The 20,612-nt window shown below is 42.9% G+C and overlaps 1 protein-coding gene across 1 annotated transcript in view; it reads right to left on the bottom strand.

Moving 5' to 3' along the window:
- adamtsl5 (ADAMTS like 5) overlaps positions 1-18,255 on the bottom strand; it is a 29,682-nt gene extending 11,427 nt beyond the window's left edge. The window contains exons 1-6 of the mRNA XM_053865092.1: positions 17,669-18,255; positions 11,528-11,606; positions 7,526-7,698; positions 6,363-6,423; positions 5,045-5,150; positions 4,288-4,415 (exon numbers count right to left, since the gene is read on the bottom strand). Of these exons, the coding sequence (XP_053721067.1) occupies positions 4,288-4,415; positions 5,045-5,150; positions 6,363-6,423; positions 7,526-7,698; positions 11,528-11,606; positions 17,669-17,688 (567 nt within the window). The 5' untranslated portion in view covers positions 17,689-18,255. The remainder of the gene's footprint in view (positions 1-4,287; positions 4,416-5,044; positions 5,151-6,362; positions 6,424-7,525; positions 7,699-11,527; positions 11,607-17,668) is intronic.
- Between the last annotated feature and the right edge of the window lie 2,357 nt (positions 18,256-20,612).

Here is a 20,612-nt window from a genome sequence, read left to right as displayed (position 1 = left end):
GCACTTCATCATCATCATTTAATACAGTGAAGAACGGTGATTCTCAATCATAGGGCAGAGGCCCATGGTTGGGCCGCGAGCGCCTCCTCGAGGGCCGCTAAAGGCTTTTTTGCTTTACACCTTTGGGCTGTGAGGGCCGCGAGACGCTCAGTTTTAATACATGAGCCACATATGGTGGCAGTAGTGTGTCACTGAACTGACTAGACAGCTGCAAATCTGTGATAGCTAACAACTATGGAGAAGTTCTTGAAAAGAGAAAATGATAAAGAAAGTGATGCCACCTCCACAAGAGTAAACATTGTTCTCGTAAACTGTCAAAGCAGTTTTTTAAATTAGATACATTTTATGGTGATACTTTCATTTACACTTTATCTTCTTTAGAGTTTATTTCGGAAAAAAAATGAATTAATTCAATGTTATTTTGATATGTTTTATTATATTTGTTTTATTCACAATTGTATTCATACATACAATTGTATCAATTTTATCAACAGTTTGCATTAAGTGTATTTTTTGTTTATTTCTCTAATAAATTTGATGAATATGACTTGCACCTGGTTCTGCTGCTGGTTGGACTTTTCATTGACAAATAAATATTTGTGATGATCACATGGTTTCGTTTGTTCACACAATCTCTGAAAACTTAAGTCAATTCTGTATTTTTAGAAATATAAATGATGCAGAATAATGCGAAGAAATGTGGGGATTTCAATGGTATTTTGAAGTGCTACTACTAGTAGACACACACAATAACTAAGAACTTGTAATGTAGAGGAAAACAAAAATATGAAGGATGGTAAATGTGCATGATCAAGTGTTTCATGAAGAAGAAGGTGAAATAATAATTAAGGATATATTTAATTAAAGAATTTCTATAGAACGAATGTTGCACATGCATATACTGTATGTTTTTCAATACTGTTTCTGGGCTCAGGAGGCCTGGCGCTTTTCACAGGTGCACTTGCCCAGCTGCAGAATGACCAGCTCTGCTTTTAATTTGTGTTAAACACCAAACACAGCAGCTCATCCAAAACAACCTCACTGTTCAGACATGTTGCCAAAAAAGCAGCTATGGTTGAATGTATGTTTCACCAAGCCATCACCACACTTCACATCCCATTTCACAATCTGTCTAACTCTCCCTGCCAAACATTTGCTCTGAGAGTACAGAGCTGAGGAGGCTGCACAGGCCTCTGTAAATGTCAGAGCGAAGAGGAGCAGGATGAATTGCAGCGTGTGAAGACTCTTGTAGTCAGCCTGATCACAGTGACAGTTTCACTTTGTCTCCCTGCCCACTGATAATGATCACTGTGTCGAGAAAGCAAAAAAAAAAAAAACAACCCAAAACAAAGCTTTGTTGAGTCAACTGTGGCCGCAGTGAAAACACAAAAGCATCTGGGATTTTACAAAAGTAAATTAATAGCTGCCGACAGGGTAATAGTGCACACACAGGTTTTTTTTTTTAATTAACCGATGACTCTGTCTGGTGTGACCTGCGTCTTCATCTACCTTTGTCATCTAATCTGTTTTTGTTTCCAACTTCAAATCTTCATAGGAAAGCTGTTCAAATTGTCTTTTCACATGGATATCACTGAATTGTCATCTACTATTCTGCAACTGTCAGATTTACTGTGTCTTAGATTTTACTGTCATCTTTGTTTTGGTGAAGCAATGAAAAATGTCGGGAAAATAATATTTCTTGTTAGCAGCCTACTGTAATTTGGAACAACCTCAGCACATCTGACTTCAGGAGGCTCTACATGTCTCTGTGATGAGGCAGTAGAAACATCTGCAGCAGCTAAAGGCAGCACCTGCTTCCTGTCTCCGCCACACTGACCTCAGTCTGGGAGCACTGTGATCATTTACAGCACTAACTTGCAACTACACACATGTGGCCTTACATTATCTAAACACAGACATGCAATAATCCAGTGCTTATTGTTTAAAAATAACCGTCACATACAACCTTCCTTTCCTTTGGCATCTGCTGTGCATTATGGAGTGTATGGGCGCAATTACTCCGCATGTGTTGCAGGACCTGAGGGATTGAAGTTTATTTCCAAACCTCCACATCTGTGAGGGGAGAGGGGTGAGCGAGGGACAGGCTGGAGGTGGGAACGCGGAGACGGCGCTGTAACGTGACTGCAGTGGTCTGGGCTGATACACTCAGCAAGGTTCTGATCCAGACAGCAGCAGCCAGAGAGGCTGACATCACTCACAGCACAACAGAGAGAGGAGTACTCTGGATCTGCTGCACTCAATTCAAGGCTTGTCCTTCATTTATTTGGATAAGTGGGATTCTCTTCGTAATGTTGCTGCGAGATATTGCTCCTTGAAAACAATACATTTTAAGGAGTTATAGGCAAACAACACAGCAAAAGGGGCGCTACTGTAGTTTAGTGAGTGTCCTAGATCACCTCAAAATACTCTCAAATACTGTACAAACACAGTCAATATTTTGGCTTGGACTTCCTTTTGCTATGGAATCTGTGTATCACATCCTGACAAATGATGAGCTACAAAAAGTGACAGGTTTCCACGCGTTTGATAAATATTTAGAATATGGCAAAACTTTTTTCCTCATTTAAATATTATCATTAGAAATGAAATAATAATAAAATACATTAATAATATCCCAAAACACTTTTCTCCAATCAAATACTAGCATTAAAAAATAATAATAAAATACCTTATAGATAAATTAAGAAAGAAATATTCTTCATAATCTTCAACTATACAAGAATAACTGACAGAATAACTTATCGAGCATCTGCTGCCACTGGGGTTTGACTCTCCATTTTAATCGAGTCAGTGACTTCTATTTCAGATCACATGGAGGACATGGGTCAGTGAGCACCACTGTGTACAGCTTCTGGGTTCTCCCTAGGATTTCTTCCTCAAATGTGATGCTGCCAAGATAACATCTCTCAGTTGGGAAATAGAAGGTGAACTGGACAGTTCCAAGGGACTTGTTCAATAGTGAGGGGAGGATGTGTAACTTCAACAATGCAGCATCTTCAAGGACAGGTTTAATAATGTAGAGCTGAGTCAAGTGACACCACATCTGATTTCACCGGTTGATATGGCTTGTTGTACAAAACGTAATGGAAGTTACACAGTTTGTTGTACGCCGGTCCAATAGCCGCCTGCGGGTGACCTATTCGGGTCCATTTCGACGAAACTCAAGGTGCTCATCGCAGAAGACGAAGAGGTGACTGGAAAGAAAGGCAGGCATTCTATAGTAGCACACTCCAGGATGAGTGACACTGTTCAGCAACATCCTCACCAACCGTTCACTGCTGATAAACATGGTACCCACTCTGCTGAAACTGTCCAGAGGAAGACAGAACTTTACCTTCATCATAACAATAAACAACTTCTTGGACCACTTATCCTGGACTATTCCTTAGTCACACTTTCTTGGTGGAGTGGAGGAGATTTCACAATTAAAAAATATATACTTTTTTTTATTATGCATCACTAGTTTAACTCTAAATATAACTTGTTAAAGCTCTTTGTTTCAGAACTTAATTCTGTTTTTATTATTTTTTCAAATAAATAACTTTTGTTTCTAGGAGTAAAATGAAAAATACATATATGACGGCACTTTTTTATTGTCCCTTCTTACATTGGGCTTCAAGGGCCCTCGCAACAGTCCCTGAATGTAATGTGGACCCTGTTATGCAGCCCACTGCAAAAAGATTTTTATGGATGGTTTGTTTGTACACATGTGCATTGAAATAAAGAAAACACTGCAGCCAGTCATGAAACAAAATCCCTTCCCTCTGCTCCTCTGAACTGACATGCACAGACAGTCCTGCCCACACTGACTGAGGACCACTGTCCTATTATACCAGTTCTTTACTGAACATGGAAACTTGAACAGCTGGAAGCAAGACCACATGACCAGGAGAGGGAAAGAAGAGAGCGCCTCAAGCCGAGCCCGACAAGTGCTATTATTCAGCCAGAGCTAAAGCGCTTGTGCAAACCTCATTGAACTAATTGAATAAGTGGCGAATAAAAGAAGTGAAACGCTGTTGATGGAGCTTGAGTGTGCTGAGAGAACTGGCCTTGACAGAAATCTGCTACAGATTTACCTTATCAAAAGGACACTGTCACTGCGGGTCACAACGTACAATGGTGAGGTATTTCTGTAATAACAATCGAGTTGAAGAGGATGAAGATGAGAAGAGAAAATGCTGATTGATTTAAAGGAGTCCAGCACTTTCACATGTCTATCGCAAAACCTGAGGCACATCAAACGTCAGTGTCTAAATCTTTGCTTACCAGGCAGCGTCCATTCACGCACACGGCTCCGGGTTCCTTATGGCAAGCGGTGCCATCCAGCACGCGGCCAAAGTTGTAGTAGAAGTTATGACCCAGGGCCAGACAGCTGAGCTCACAGGGATCAGAGCCTGGCAGGGAACATTTGAGGCAGTCAGATGGTTGTGGGAAAGTTGAGGAAAAGGCCACTTGAACATAAAAAAAAAACTCTTCTCAAGATAAAACAAGTTCATTCAAGAAAGTGACCTGGTTTTATCGTTGCCTGAGATTCTGATAAGTGCACCATTGGAACAGAAACTTCCCTTTTTCAGTTTGAATAGATGGCCAAATCTATTTTAACTTACATTAAAAAAAAATACCTTGTGTTAAGGTCTAAGGTCCAGACTTTCTGGTGGCCATCTAGGCGGCTCAACCTTTTTTAAAATTTGAACCCTATAATTCCCGCCGTCGCCATCTTGGACTATGCTGCTCCCATCATGGTAGAAAAATATATTCAAGGAATAACCTTGAACTTTTTATACTTCAGTTGCCAGCTGGCATAATTCTTTGGGCACATAACATGGTGGAATTTAGGCCTGACTCACTGCAGCAACCTTGAGTAGTAAAATCCAGGGGGCCCTTGGGAGTATAATTTACCAGTAAAACACTTGAGAATGGTGCTTTTGCAGAGTTAAATGTTGCACTTGCAGTTGCTTTGCTGTCCAGTCATTCTCTACTATAACTGCCAGTAATGTGGTGCTGTCCACGGACACCTTCTGACCTCCATGAAACGTTGTCCACTTGAAGGAGCTTCCAGCCACCAACGGGCGGTTGTTGAAGGCTGCACACTGCATTTGTCGGAAGTCCTCTGAGCCAGGTGGACACTCCTGCAGACACACAGATTGTGGTTATCATTTCCCATTGTTGACCTGCCTAGAAGTTACGAGTCGGACGACAGCTGAGCAACAAATCCAGATCAAGTTGTGATAGAAGTCAGGGTGGGGTCAGATTGGAGGCGGTCAAGGGTAAGGTCCAGTTTTGGGTGGTCAATCGGGGGCAATGGGGTACCACCCCACGCCCTGAACCGAGCCATACTGTGTATTTAATCGACATTAGTCATTATTGTTTGGGGTAGGAGACAATTCAGAGTGCACCAGAACAAGCCGCCTATAAAATACAAATCTTTATACTTTAGAGTAAACAGCTTCCTGTTATACATCCTGTTAATGGGGCACTGGAAAAAGTCCAGCAGCTCAGCCAATCGCAGTCATGAACCACAACAGAATTTCTTTAGGGGCCGTTTCTCCAGTGCCCCAAGGTCTGTGACAGAGGCGGAGATTAGACATCTGAAACAGAAGGGAACTCCTCTGCGTTCGGTAATTGCTAATAATTATTTTTGACACCATCTTGACTCCTCTTTAGTCTGTTATGATGGAAAAATAGTCTGTTGAAACAGCAAGAGTGACAGGTACTTTAGGTGTTGCTATAGGATGATGATCCTTTGAAATAAAATGGAACCTAGTGGGTCGTAAGTGGGGAGGCTGTACGAAGCAAATGTTTTCATGAAACACTGTACTATTGCAACAAATAGATTATTCTTCTAGCAGCGATTTGTTTCCCTGACATCTGATTTCCATTGATATGCACTTCCAATATCTGTTTCCAGATGCAGCATACACAAAGATACATTTGCCAAGTAAGTGTTTTCCAGTTTCTCTCTAAGATCATTTGAACGGTGAAACCTCTCGTATCTTCTCACCAGAGGCGTCGTACTTAATTATTTCACGCAACGTGCGGCTGGAACACATTCTCGCCTGCTCAGACAAGCCGAAACCCATCTCCACTCTCAGCCTTTAATCCACGAGGGGCACAGAGAGGCGGCCTGTCCAAACACACACACTCTCAAACGCACGCTGCTGACACTGTGGCACGTCTGATGCCTGACTGACTGAAATTCTAGACCTCGGTGCAATAAAAAGGTTAATATGTCGGTGAAATTCCTGATCACACCCAGAGAGCGCTCCACGTTCAATGACCACACCTTCGCTGCCAGCGAGAGCAAACACCTGCACGCTTAATGGAAGTAGGCGGAAACTGACCTTAGTGTTGCAGATCTTGTATTGTCTGGGTTCCCCTCCACACGGCCCGCCCACCGGATTTCTGTAAATATATTATTGACAGTCTGACAAGATAAAAGGGCACATGTGCTTATATATCATGCAGTGTGAATGAACAATGTTCATCTATCATTGGAGTAATTTCGTTTTTTTAAATGTGCTGCTCCAGATAATCACATATTATTTTGCTGACTTACCGAGAACTTTGTGTTGGTCACAAAAAAAAGAAGATTATAGCCCACTTCTTACATCCGCATTTCAGTTATTGTGACATGGTTTTCAGTTCATGTCTTCAAAAGCAAACATCGTATTACAATGGTGTGAGAATCATTTTTGCTTTTATAAAAAGCTCATTTTAGCTGGCTCTTCTAAAAACAACTTGTTTTGACTTTGGCTGGCAGGGTCACCTCAGGTTCCCCTTATTAATAGTGCCACCATTGAATTCGCGTTGATAACAGTTGGAGATCAGGTGACCATCCATTCTACATGAATGAAAATGACTTCTGACCTCTGAAGTAAACCCTTCCGCTTTACATTAGCAGAAATATTTCGGAATTACAGGAAAGTGAGTAAATTTTGGATATAACTTGGTAAACACAATTATTCAGATGTTTATAACATATGAATGGCATTGCATTTCTTTAAACATTGCCTTCACCTTCAAACATTGTCATATATATATATATATATTTATATTTATATATATATAAATATATTTATTTATTTATTTATTTTTTACATAATTGATTCACATTTTAGCCTCCCAATTTAGCTGATATCACATTCTTCCCACTTGTATTTCTAGTTAAAGGTGCAACCAAGAATGTGCTGTTTTGTAAGCCACTGACTTGGAGTGTGTCTAAAACTTGGACCCTTGCATGAATGGGTCTGACTCCACTGCCTTAAAAGGTAAATGTGGTCCGTGGTCATGATGGTTCTCCCACAGCCTTGTCTACATGTTTACAAAAAAGACCTCAACACAAACTTGACCTTTCCACTATGACTCTCCAACTCAAAGTGAGTGTGTAAAGCAATTGTCGTTCTCCAGTGGTGAAGCAACAACCGTCAGACTTGTTTCTACAGAGAGTTGATTAGTAAATGAACTGAGCTGTAAATAAAGAGGAGATCCTGCTGCCTCATCTCACCTGGTTACACAAGTTCTCATCCGCACTGATGCTCCCGAGCCACAAGTGCGAGAGCACACCGACCAGCCGCTCCAGCTGGCCCATTCATTCCTCAAGTGCAGCTGCCGGCGCACACGAGTCAGTCTGCTGGACGCCGCTTCACCAGAGTGAGCCCGCACAGGTCTCCAGGACGACTGAGACAGACAGGGAACATCTTCTTTAAAACTCATGACAAACTATAGCGTAGCTATAGTGCAGAGGTAAACAAGTGGGAAGATGGAAAAGCTGACCTGAATAATTCATTCTGAGGTTTTAGGATAGTTCGCTAGTTCTGTTTGGACCACAAGCAGCTCAGCACCCAGCAGGATGAACATTTTACAGTTCTAGAGTTGCTTTCTTCCTGTTTCAAGCTGCCAGGCAGCAAATGGCAACTGTTGGCAGGACTTAAGGTAACATTATGCGTGTGCGCATGTGTGAGTGTGTGCGTGCAAAAATACAAGGAACTGCACGAGCAGCAGGATTTAACTTGTGAGAGGAAGAAAACATGTTTCATGGGAAGCAGCTATTGAAGCTAAAAAAAAGAAAATCACAGCCAAGAATGTTCCGGGCAATAAAACCTATTTGAGGAGTCACCGGGGTATGAAATCAACCCGGCGAGCCTGGCGCGACGGGATCATCTCAGACAAAACAAAAAAAGTGAGAAGAAGAAATGACACTCCTCATACACATTCCTGAGTTTATTCCCTGGAGGACCAGGGAAACTGGCAGCGCCTCATCTGACTCACAAACTTGTACACAGGCTCAAGTGTATCAGCTGGAGGGGGGTGAGATCATCGGAAACAAATTGGAGATCTGCTCCTTGGGCATCACTGTTGTCCCATTTGATTTTTAAGTTTGATTCTCAGTTGAACTCTGACACCGATCAGTCTAGGGGTCGCCCTGAGATATGTGCTCTCCTCTGTGGAGTTGATATGCTCTGCCACTGCTTGCAAAGGTTTTTTCACTGCACTCTAGTTTCCCCCCCACAGTCCAACAGAATATCAAATGAGGTTCCTTACATTCAACATGTAAACTTGAACTGTGCTGCCGGCACACACACCCATACACGGGCTGCAGCTGACCTTTGCTGTGAGTTTGCATCATATTGGCTGGCAGGGTCGCCTCAGGTTCCCCTCATTAGTGTTAGCCGCCGGTCGAATTCGCGTTGATAACAGCTGGAGATCAGGTGACCATCCATTCTACATGAATGAAAATGACTTCTGACCTCTGAAGTAAACCCTTCCGCTTTACATTAGCAGAAATATTTGAGAATTAACAGGGAAAAAAAGAAAAACAGACCACATACGATGAAAGGACAGCGAAAACAGGTTCAAAGATCAAGACCCGGACCAGGTTGTGGGACACCGTTAACAATGCGATATTCACAGGAGGTTATCGAGCTCCCAGCTCCAGGAATGAGACGGTAAAGGTCTGGGTTCATTCACATCCAAGGACAGAACCTGCCATCCTGGTCAGTTTGTCAGCTGAATAAAACCACCTGAAGGCCTCAAGGTACAAATGAGTGAACTCTTCATGACAGCAACTGACTAGTTACATGATGTGGAATATTAACATGATACGAATGCGTCACTACTGCGCTTGAATACTACTTTGTGTTTTAGTGGAATTACGCAAAGACATTTTGCACAGTATGTTGACTCCACTACATAATTGCAGTAATCGATATATATATATATTCTCTGCATCAGACGAATAGATGCAGCAGAGACAGCACACTGCAATCTACCAGTTGAACACACACATTAAGTGCACTTGAACAGTACATCACACATTGCACCACTAGCTCCATGCTTTCATGGCACATTTATGCTCAACGTCACGTACGAAACCAGATATGGACGGAGCCTTCTGTCCGTGCGTTCATTTCATCCGTATTTCTGCCCGTTTCCATAAACCTTACGGATATGAATCAAACAGAGCAGCAGCACCGGAAATCGTGAGAAGCAGCGTTGCTGTTGCTACCTGATATGTAGCTCTAGTGAGACATGAAGAAGACATAACAATGGAGGAAATTCTCCGTCCTCCAGTCACGATATATTTAACAGCCTCACCGTCCACCGCCACCTACAACGCTACCTGCCTTTCCTCTTTTGTGCAAGTGGTGCATTACAGTTATCAATGCTTCTTCCACAGTCGCCATGTTTGTTTTGGTGTTTGTTGTTGTCATAGACTTTTGACTCTGGGCTGCTCCTTCTGGTGGATATATTGTCGAAGAGCCATACTATAATAATACTATACAATAATAATAACGCATGGAAGTATGTGAGCGGTGACGGTAACAACATTTGAAACGGACGGGTACAGTTTCGTACATAAAGGGAGCATAAATGGGCCTTTATTGTGACACTTTTGACCTGTAATTGTGTTTCCTTCAATCAGGAAAAAAGTCGTGCCAAAGCGAACATCATCGAAAACGGGAACGGAGATGGTGCCAGTCACACAGGTACAGGTTATACTTCACTTACATTAGATATGTAGTAGTTCTTAATGTGTCCTCAAATCTAAACTCTCAAGGGTCATTTTTACCAGAGCGGATTTTGGCTGGCTAATAAAAACCACTTTCCAGGACCTTTTACTTCTGTACATACAGCAAGTAGTCCGAACTAGAGTAGTGTACTCAACTAACACTAAGAATCTGTTTGAACCCTCACCAGAAAGCGCCATACTAGTTTCTCCTAACTGCAGCCACAGATGTTTGCTTTTCTGTCACAGCCAAGTTAAACTCAGTTAATATTTCCATCTCATCATCCGCATCAATTAAATAAATAAATAATAATTTTAAAAACTGCTTCATCTTATCGCTATTACCCATCGAGCTGCAGATGCAGCATCTCAATCTTACTTCCTGTTCATCCGTCATCTGAGCAAAAGTGTTTCCATCAGTCACTGACGGATGTGTCTCGAGTGCATCGAGTCAATAGGACATTCTTGGGTTTGATGTCCCGTGTCCCGTCTCTGTGTCTGGATATTCCGCACGGGGCCTCAGGGGAGCCGTCTCCCTGACGACAGGGCAAACAGTGATGAAAGATAGACGGCGGTGCAGCGGCAATCACACACTCCCAAGACAAAACACCCACAGAAGATAAACGGGCTGCAAAAACAATCGAATCAACTCCCTGCAGGACCTGACCAGCCGCTCGCTCACAGCTGAAGCCGCCTTATTATCCAAATTAGCTCCATTTAGTCAGCAGCACAAATTACAGCAATTAACTCTGTTGGACGGATGAAAGAGTGAAAGGTGAAAAATCAGAAACAGCCTTGGGTTACCCGAGGTCAAAGGTCAGATCCTGACAGCTACTCCTTGATATATTTGTCAAATGGGTTGCTAAAAGTCAAAAATAAACAGAGAAGGGACTGAAATAAATAACCTGATGAAATCCATCCCAAGAAATATGTTGAGAGTGGATAAGTGGTGAATATTTCAGGGGTTATTTCTGCAAATGTATATATTATATCTTTATTTCTCTGTTCAGATGGACGCAGCGTTCAAACACACGTCTTCCATGATTCTAGAGTTGCTTTTATAAAAGTCAGTTCTGTTAATCTATTACTATAAAAAAGAGTTAGATAGTTAATCTTTAATCATAAGATAAATATTTTGCACAGTTGTGTTGTTATATTTTTTGTTATGCAACAATAGTCAGTCAATTTGGGCTCAAAATCTTTTTCCAATGGTATCGCACACGGTTCACCAGACAGGACAATATGAAAGGTCACTACAACACTGCAACTCTATCGGTGGAGAACGTGGAGTCACAAATCACGGATCAAATAAAATCACCTCTTCACTTAATAACAGTGAGATATATGACCAACACATCCCTTATTTTAAAAAGATTTTTGGAGGAGGTTTGGAGGAGGTGACAGAGCAATTATGAGTGCCACTTTAAGAGAATCCGGCAAAATGAAAATGATGCGTTTCCATGTGACTGTTGAAGGTCACGGTGTCTGTGGGCTACTTACTCTCTGTGAGGAGGAGGAGGAGCAGGCCGGGGCGAGCAGCAGCAGGACGAAGGTCAGAGTCTGGCACAGAGTGAACTTCCTGCACACACGAGGCACAGAAAATAAACAGAATAATTGCTGTTAATTTTGTGCTCACAAGAAGACTTGATTGACGTCGACCGCAGACGGAAGCTCACTAGCTCTACAAATAAACACAGATGCTACTGTGAAGCCCAGAACCCACGGATCATTATACTGTACCAATATCATCATGAGCTTATTACCACTACCCAAGGGAAAATAATCTAAGTTCCTCACCACATGAAGTTTCCCCACATCAGACACCAATGTACAGTTTACGGTTAACGCCATGTCATGAATAAGTGGAAGGAGGGCCCACGTGAGAACGTGATGGGAGTCTGCGCCACAAAAAACAATGGATGGGCTTCTGCTTCAAACCTGCCGCAGAGGAAATGGTCTATTCTCACTTTTCCATGTTAAACCTGAATGTAGTTCTTCATTCAAAATTCATTTTCATTCAAAATATATTCCACTTTTTTCCTTCCGTCACTATCATCTTACAGTCACGTCAAAAACTGTGTCGTGAGCTAAGAGATGAACAGCATGGTTTGTGTGAATCTTGCTAATTCCTTCTCAAGAAATGACCACTCTTCAGAAAAAAAAATGATTTGATTTATTGATAAAGTAGCTGGTCTGAAATCCTCCATAGCAAGTTAAGCTTCCTTGAAGACACTGCAATCCTCTTCATGTCCTCCTTCACCATATGCATGAATTGTATTGGTTGTCTTTTGCCTGGTCCCTGGGTTCCTTAACATTCCGACAAGTCCACTGTCACTCCTCTCTTGGTGCCATTTGAGTCTGGCCCCCAAACCTTTGTCTCCTAACCTGAGTCAGCCAGTTCTGCTGCCTTTGACTTTTGAAACAAGTTTTAGAAACATCTGCTCTGTCGCCATCGCACACCTCTACCTAGCACAGAAACACAGCTAAAACATCAGCTAACTCGAAAAGATTGCATCAATAATTTACTGTCCTCAATGCCAGATGTTCCGTCAGACAGGAAGCAATAAGTAAAAACAACATGGCAGACGTCTTCATAACATGATTGCAGCTCTGAGTCAGAACCATGTTGATCTTTTAAAGTCACCGCTTCTCTCCACGTTGACTCATCAAAGTTAAAGTGGAGGTTCTCAGAAGTGACAGCGATTCCCGGAAAACCCTTCTCCTTAAACCTTAAACCCTCCCACTGCTTCTCTGACAGACACCGTCTTACTCATGGATTTACAGTTCCATCCAGCAATGCATTTACCTCTCTCTTTATCATATCACCCCATGCGACGTCAACACAATGCACACTGTAGGTTTCCGGCGTTGGCCGCTTCCCAACTCAGTAGTCATCGCACCAATTATACGATACACATCTCCCTCACAGTCCACTGAGCAGCCAAGCCCTTAAAACCGCAAGCTTCCTTTTTGGCAACACATAGGAAGTCATTTCACAGGAAGGTCATCTTGACCAAAACAGACAGAGATAAGAGAGGAGGGGGTGGCTCCTTTCATCTAAGACAAACCAGTCAGAAGATCCAAGCCCAACAGACATACTGCAGATTAAACTAGGTGGTCCACATTTAAGGAGGGGTACTCCCTTGCCAGTACCAGCGTCTTAATGAGATCTAGTTTTGAATCCTCCATCGCGTCGGAGAAAACAGCATCCAAAATTATCAAAAGGTCAACAGTGCTGCTTGTTTACTAACTGTCAAAAAAGGGGCTCAGTTTGACTCTTGGCACAGACCATTCAACTGCTCCCAAATGCGGTGAATGGGATGATTCCGCAGACAGAAGTAATCCACTTCATTTCAAGTATTTATCTAAAAGATGAAGTCATTTTCCAGAGTTTTGCTTGACCTTTGATTTCTGTCAGTGAACATGAAAAGAGAGCAGTTCTGGTCACTGACTGATTGGCCCCCTCACCGCAGGGGCCCTTCCAGAGGTGACAGGGGTCGGCCCGCCTCCCCGGCTCTCATTAAGCCTATATTGTGGAACAGGAGTGAATAGCTACGAGGCACTGGGTGGGAAATGGTCTATAAAAGTTGTTTATTATACATATAGCTGTAGCTGGCATTTCCCAACCAACACCTAACTGTTAACTTAGGGTTGAGGTTTGTTTTACTTTGTTTTCTGACTGGCAAACATCCTGGGAAATGTGAATTTAATTGTTAGTTATTTCTGGTTTCCAAAAAGCCTAAACCACAAGTAATGAATTCAGTTGGTCGAAATCTGATTCAAAAATGGGGCTGACTTGTCCAGGTAAAATGGTTAAAGGACACCTGATGGCGTCTCTCCCTCCTCTCGCACTTGCGTTTTAACCGCACCTCTAGAGACACATCAGTCAGAACTGGATGATCCCATCTTTCTCCACAACAAAAAGCAGCTTCACTGGAGGTTGAACTCACAAACCCTGAGTATGACACACCCCGACAGTCGCGCACACACACACCCTGCACAAATAAACAACCCCTTCACGTTGTTATCACGCAATTACACTGCCGCTATTAAGGGCCTGCGCTCTGGAACAACCTGCATGTGGGAATGTGTCCTTTGACCCTACAAAAGGTGTGAGTCACATCCACGCTGGAAACACCTGACCGAGTTCCCATGTGGGATCTTGGTCTTAAGTGTTTCTGCATGGTGACCCGCAGACGTCCTTCTAACAACCATCAGCGAGCCCACTGGGTCTGGAAAAGCAAAGCTGTTGTCCCAAACAGAGGTAGGTCTCGACCTCTGAACTCTCTCATTGAGAGTCAGCTTTGACCCGCCCGGAGTTTAGGACGGCTTAGCGGAGGGTCTGATGGTTATATGGAACACAGGACTGAATCATTTGACACAAGCTTTCACAGATGTTGGACATCGGATCTGCGGACCACAGTGACCTCTCGATCTGCGGCACGTATGAATGCAGTCAACACAATCAGGCCTCCGTGGCCCCCGAGAGGAGTCATTCACAAGTTTCTTTGAGCACCGGTGGAAGATTCTTTGTTAGGCTGCAGCTGCTCCACTCGATGACGAGGAGCAGCATTTGACCGAAAACAAAGTTTTAACCACACAGAGACAGGCACATCACGTTTTTTTTTTTCTCCTGTCGCCAAACTGTCTAGACTGTTGCTCAATTCCCTCCACTTTGCTTCCTTTCACATCCCTTCACCCTCAGTGCGACAGGGAGGACAAACTTTGCGCAACGTCATACCTCAGGGATTATGAGATTATCTTTTCGCAGCCACTTTGAATGAAGCGAAGCCCCTCAGTACCTCTTGCAAGATGTGCTACGTGCTAAGATGCACGCAAGTGATACTGGGACTCTTTCTCTCTTCAAAGGCTTTACTCACTTCAACCTCCGCTGATGGGATCATGCACATGACATGTCAACATGGATCTAGTTAGTTAGAGCTGATGACATTTTTGGATTCGAGTTGAAACATCTTTCAGAAGCTCCAGCCAAGTCCTGGTTACAAACCGTTAAACCCATGACGACCTGGATGACGGAGGCGCCAGGAGGTGACGGGCTTCAAGGATGCGCTTTGTCTCAAAGCTCAGGTTTTTTTTAATACTCAGACCCTCAAATCTGTCTCCGGTCCGTTACCCTCCATCATAAGCAGTTGAAATTACATCACAGCATTCTAATATGTGAACCCAATCTAGAGCTGCTCTGTGAGGAAATAAAACGGTAAAAAGCAAGCTTACATTCAAAGCTATTAAATAGCTTTTATGATTGAAGAACTGTGTCAGCTCATGGCACAAAAAACGAAGAGCTCTGACGCCTTTGCACCAAATGGCACAACTGCATTTACATAATTCCACATAACTCAGAGACAAAAAAGAGCATTTATCACACAACCTCTAAGGCAGCGGTAATGATGTCAACCGAGCCGAACTAATTCCAAATGAGTCCCAGACTTCCAACACAAGTGTCCTAGTTTGGGAAGAGTGAGGCGTTCCCAACTCCATCTGCTCTGAGTCACACCCAAGTTGGACATAACTGAAGCACCACACCAGACAGCAGCCCAAGTGAGGAGACATCCATCAAGCATCATAGAGCCACCGCAAACAGCTGTACCTGGCTGACCAATCCTCCTGGGTCCAGCTCTGACTGAAGACGCTGTACTGATCAATGAAAGCACCTGATGCTCCAATCCTTCCTCTAACAACAGTGAGCAAGACTCAGAGATGCTTGAACTCCTCCACCTGGAAGAGACTTACCCACCCAACTGGAATCCCACTACCTTCATAAGGGTACTTAAAAGTCTGTGAAGGACACTGCTAACAAGACCATTTTGAGCTCAGATGACTCTGAGAACACAAGTTCAATTGGTTATCGCTTAGTGCAGGCAATCTGTCTGGTCACTGGTAACTGGTGTTGCTGCTGGCTATGACATGTTTTGTATCAACTCTAGTTGCAGGAACTTGGAACAACACTTTTAAAACTTGCATCACAATATTGCCCTGGTGTATCAGACCTAAGGGTTGGAGCTGTGAACAAATGCAGCACTCAGAAGTCAAAGCATATCTTATTCTCTTCACACTAAGTAGGTTCAACAACGGAGCAGCTGGTTATGAAGCTTGCATCAAGCGCTCCAACACCACCATCGTTGGAGCTTTACATCTTCCTACTTTCTGGATATTTATATTGATGATCAGAAATTCCAGAGCAGCCTTCATGCGCTTCATTCTAATTGAGATATTAGCGACAGTGTGGACCTGCTGCGCCGATGATGAGAAACACACAACACAGTTGTATGCGTTGCGCCAACACCTTCAAGCAGCAAATCAAACAGATGTGTTTGCATCTGGAGCTGGTTATAGAATGTCCCTTCCTGCTCTGCGACAAATTAACTTTGGATGAAAGATCTTACTTCAACATTACATTATGTCTGACACGTTAAGAGGAAATACTTCAGCAATCCTACAGGAATGACTTGCATAGTACTGGAACACGTTCTTCTAAACACACTGTTGTTCCTCTGCCGCGTTCCCAGTTCACATCCACAGGGAGGAAAGGGGATTGAAATTCCTCGCTGCAGGGAACAGTGACATCATCACCTGTAAATTACAGTCCTTGTTTTGAAGCTATAAGCCCAGTGTTCCATGGTAAGTAGATTAAATCTGTTCACGGTGCTGGTGGCTCGTTCCCAAACATTCTTCTAAAAGTAGACAGAACAGTGCCCTTAGCAAACCTCCCTCTTTCTGACATCTGAGAGATGACCTCCCACACTTCCTTTGACACTTCAAATTCAACCCATAAATGTTCACAATTGAAGTGAAGTGACTTTAGAGATGTTCTTCACAAGAGCTCAACTTCACACATGGCCCAAAAAAATGGTCCTTTATTGCCTCCACATACATAATTCACGGGATCTGCGAGCAAAGGAACAGACTTTCAGCTGCTCCTCGAGTGTGTTAGCTGGTGCCGGGATGAAACTGGATCAAATATGAGCGGAGTATTTATAGCGCCTGACATTCACCAGATAAAGGTTGGTGGAGCTGAATGGATGGAATGAAGAGCCAGGAGTAGCAATGTCACAGAATTAACGGTTGCCTCATGGAAAACACACAGGTGACTACACGCTCTGCTGCTGTGACTTTCTTTGGTGTTGCGGTGAAGTTGGATGCAAACTGTGAAAGTCTGAGTGTGTTGATTCAACAGTTCAACTATTAATTTCACGCATCCCTAATCCATAAATGACATTCATTTTATTTATTTAATTGAGAAAAACGTTTCAGATTCCTGTCACTGTACAGAGCAAAACAAGTACATACCTAAGCAGCCAAAGAAACAAGCAATTTTTAAAGTAGAGGATTTCAAATTCATTCAAGAATTAGGAGACTCCCAGGGAGCCCATCACTGATTTGTAACAGGTGTGTCTAAAACTGTCCATTTTAACCCCATATTGGAATCTGGAGCTGTTGCGGATCCCTTCAGGTGTCACTTACCTGTGTATCATGATGCTCTGAAAACAATCATTCATTAACCCACAAAGTTCATTTCCGTTGCAGAACGAATCAACAACTGAGAAAAATATATATTAATAATATATTTTTATTAATCTTGACTCACTCCCAGCAGGAGGAGTAGAGCAAGAGGAGCCTTACCTGTCCACTAGTGAGGACATAGTAAATCCTTGCGGCGCTGTCAGCACTGTGTTACATTCACGGTCAGGTGCAGCGCGGCTCCTCTATCGTGGCGTGAAACTCCGCGGCTCAGATGCGCGCTGCATCCCAGCAGCAGGTCCAGACTCACGGCTCTCAAACGCAACAACATCCATAGTAGTTACTTATCTCCTTCTGTGAGATACTTCGCTCTTTTGACACAATAAAAGTTTTTGCATTTAAAAGAGAAAGCTCGTGAATCCAAACGGGAGTCTCTCCTTTAAACGCATCACGTCAAGACACGTTCAACGGTGAAGTGAATAAGGCAACATTTTCGGTGGGACACAAAAAAAGAGCCGTTTAAAGAAAGTATCCGTCCAGACTGGCAAGTTAAACTTTTTCCCCGATAAAGTCCTGCTTGAAGTAATTAAGGGGCGTTCCGTCCACTTTCCTCATATTTTTTCAGTCTTAAAAAAAATTAACGAAAGCCAAAAAGTTAAGCTGCAGCTCAAACAGCGGGAATTTAGTGGGTGAAGTCGTCACTCTCCGTCCCGACGACGTAGAGGAGCAGCATGGTGTGTTGGTGTGTCCGGTGCTTTCTCCACCTGAGCAGCAGGCAGACCGTGAACGCACCGTTCTCATCCAATCAGAAACCAGCACTCTTAAGGGGCGTGGTCTTGCTCTTCTTAAAAAGTGTTGACATTTTATTGCTATGGAAACCTAATAAAAGAAAGAAATAAAAAGAGAAAACCAAACAATTCAATATAATGGAGGTAAACATTTGATTAAAAAAAACGTAAAAAAGAACGAAACAAACAACAGATTATAGATTTTTAAAAATGTGTTTATTAATCAGAAGACATTAAGAAAATGAAAAACATTGATAGTCAGTCAAATAATAATATTTGTTCACATTCAACTCACAATTTTTTGGGCCTAATGTGCCTTTATCATTGAAATGACATTCTTAAAAATATATTTGCATCTAAGCACACTGGACAATTTACTCCAGATCAAGTGCGCTCAGATGAGTTGGTCAACACACAAGACGACTTGCTTCATGACCTGAACCTAATTTCAGTGGCCTCATTGATGTCACAGTACTTGTGTACCACTAATTCCCCAGCAAGTACAAACAAGATGACGTTCAACAACAACAACATGGCCTCCGGATGAACCGGCAGGACTGTCTCCACTGTCTGTCACAGTCTCCATCTGCGCCATCTGACTGGCTGCACAGTTGCAACACGCAACCTTGAACTATCACCTGCAGCCATTCAGACAAGACCAAGGCATGTTTCATGTTCTGAGGTACAGAAACATACACTGTTGTCATTTGCGATCCTTTCATCTTAACGCTTCGATTTGTGGTGAGTGACTGTCGTTCGATGTTTTCTTGCAAGAGGAGGAGGCATTAGATTTACTGTATATGCACGCGTGTTCTCAAGATAATGGCTGGTTTCATGCCATGAGGCCTCTTTCTTGTCCTGGCTTGCAGCAAGGTTTCCCTCTCCTTAAACTTCACCTCATCATTACTGAACTTGATGTTCGGTCCGCACAGATAGAGTGTTTACAGTAACCACATAGGCTCTCTCTCATTGTGTGTGTGTGTTTGACAAACTACACAGAGCAGCTCTATAATAAGAGCCGAGGTGACAGTCCACCGCTCCGCCAGGACGCGACTGTAGAGTCGGGGTCCTAAACCGCCCCCTTCTCTTTCAGGTTTTCCCCGACCTTGGCCGGCTGCCAGAGGGAAATGAGGAGCCTGACGGGAGGACTTGGTTTCACACACCATTCCGGATAAAAGACAGCCGCTGCTGGTGTGAAAAGTCAAATACATTACAGAGATTTAACGCAGCTGCAGCCTGGAAGTTACATGTGTGCATGAGTCACTGTTGCTGGGGAACAACTGTCAAGACTGACTTTCATTTGGAGCTCCTCGAGAATGATGAGTTTCCTCTTTGATTTCTCACGCCTCTCTGACTCTTTGGAGATAAATGAGACAATCACTTAACTGGAAATAAAGATTCAAGGGCATTTGCTAAACATGTCATTTTGCAATAATAATTTGAAACACTCCGTAACAAGCAACAATGAATGGATTATACTTTAGATGATGAAACAGTCTAGACAGCCTATATATTTTAAATATAAAGCCATATGTGTGTGTGAGTGTGTGTGTGTGTGTGTGTGGGCATGTTTTCCTCTTGACAAGCCACTTACATGTGAGGACATTTTGCTTTGTGAGGACATTTTGGGCTGTCCTCACAATATTTAGAGGGTTAAAACGTTAGTTTACTATAACTGGGCGCATGTTTGGTTCAGAGTCCCGGTTAAGGTAAGTCATATGTTTTGCATGGTTATGTTTTGGGTGCGAGGCTGGGGAAAGCAGTACGGCAATGTGTAGACATGCCAATGCATCAAAACCATATTCAACTCATAATTTTGACTTAGTCCTTCACAATAAGACACACAGGTGCGAGCACAACCATCTCACCACACTCCATGTTCAGAACATCAAAAAAACATAATTGTCAATTTTGCAAAAATGAAAAGGCAAGATGTCTCTTGAGTCAATATTAGAAGGATTCTGGCCGCTGCTCAATAGGGGGCGCTGGGGCGCTCTACCATAGCTCATAGTGCTGTACATGCGTAAAGCTAAATGCTCCATTTATTTATATTTTAATGGAAGATTTCATTCATTATTTTTTATTAATAATGTTTACAGTTACAGAGCAAGAGACTGTTCAGAGTGCTCTGCATATGTCACCTAAAAAATATAAACCATTGTTTACAGGAAACAGCCTCCTGTTCATTACATACTGCTCGTGGGGCCGTGGAAAAAGTGTCCCTTCAGCACAGCAGTTCAGCCAATCACAGACATGAAATGGTCACATGGCTCATCCAACAACCTTCGAATCTGATGAGAACTTTTCTGTAAGGCCAC

Source organism: Synchiropus splendidus, chromosome 5 (assembly GCF_027744825.2).
Source record: "Synchiropus splendidus isolate RoL2022-P1 chromosome 5, RoL_Sspl_1.0, whole genome shotgun sequence".
In the NCBI taxonomy this organism is placed as follows: domain Eukaryota; kingdom Metazoa; phylum Chordata; class Actinopteri; order Syngnathiformes; family Callionymidae; genus Synchiropus; species Synchiropus splendidus.
This window is presented reverse-complemented; position numbering and strand designations above follow the sequence as displayed.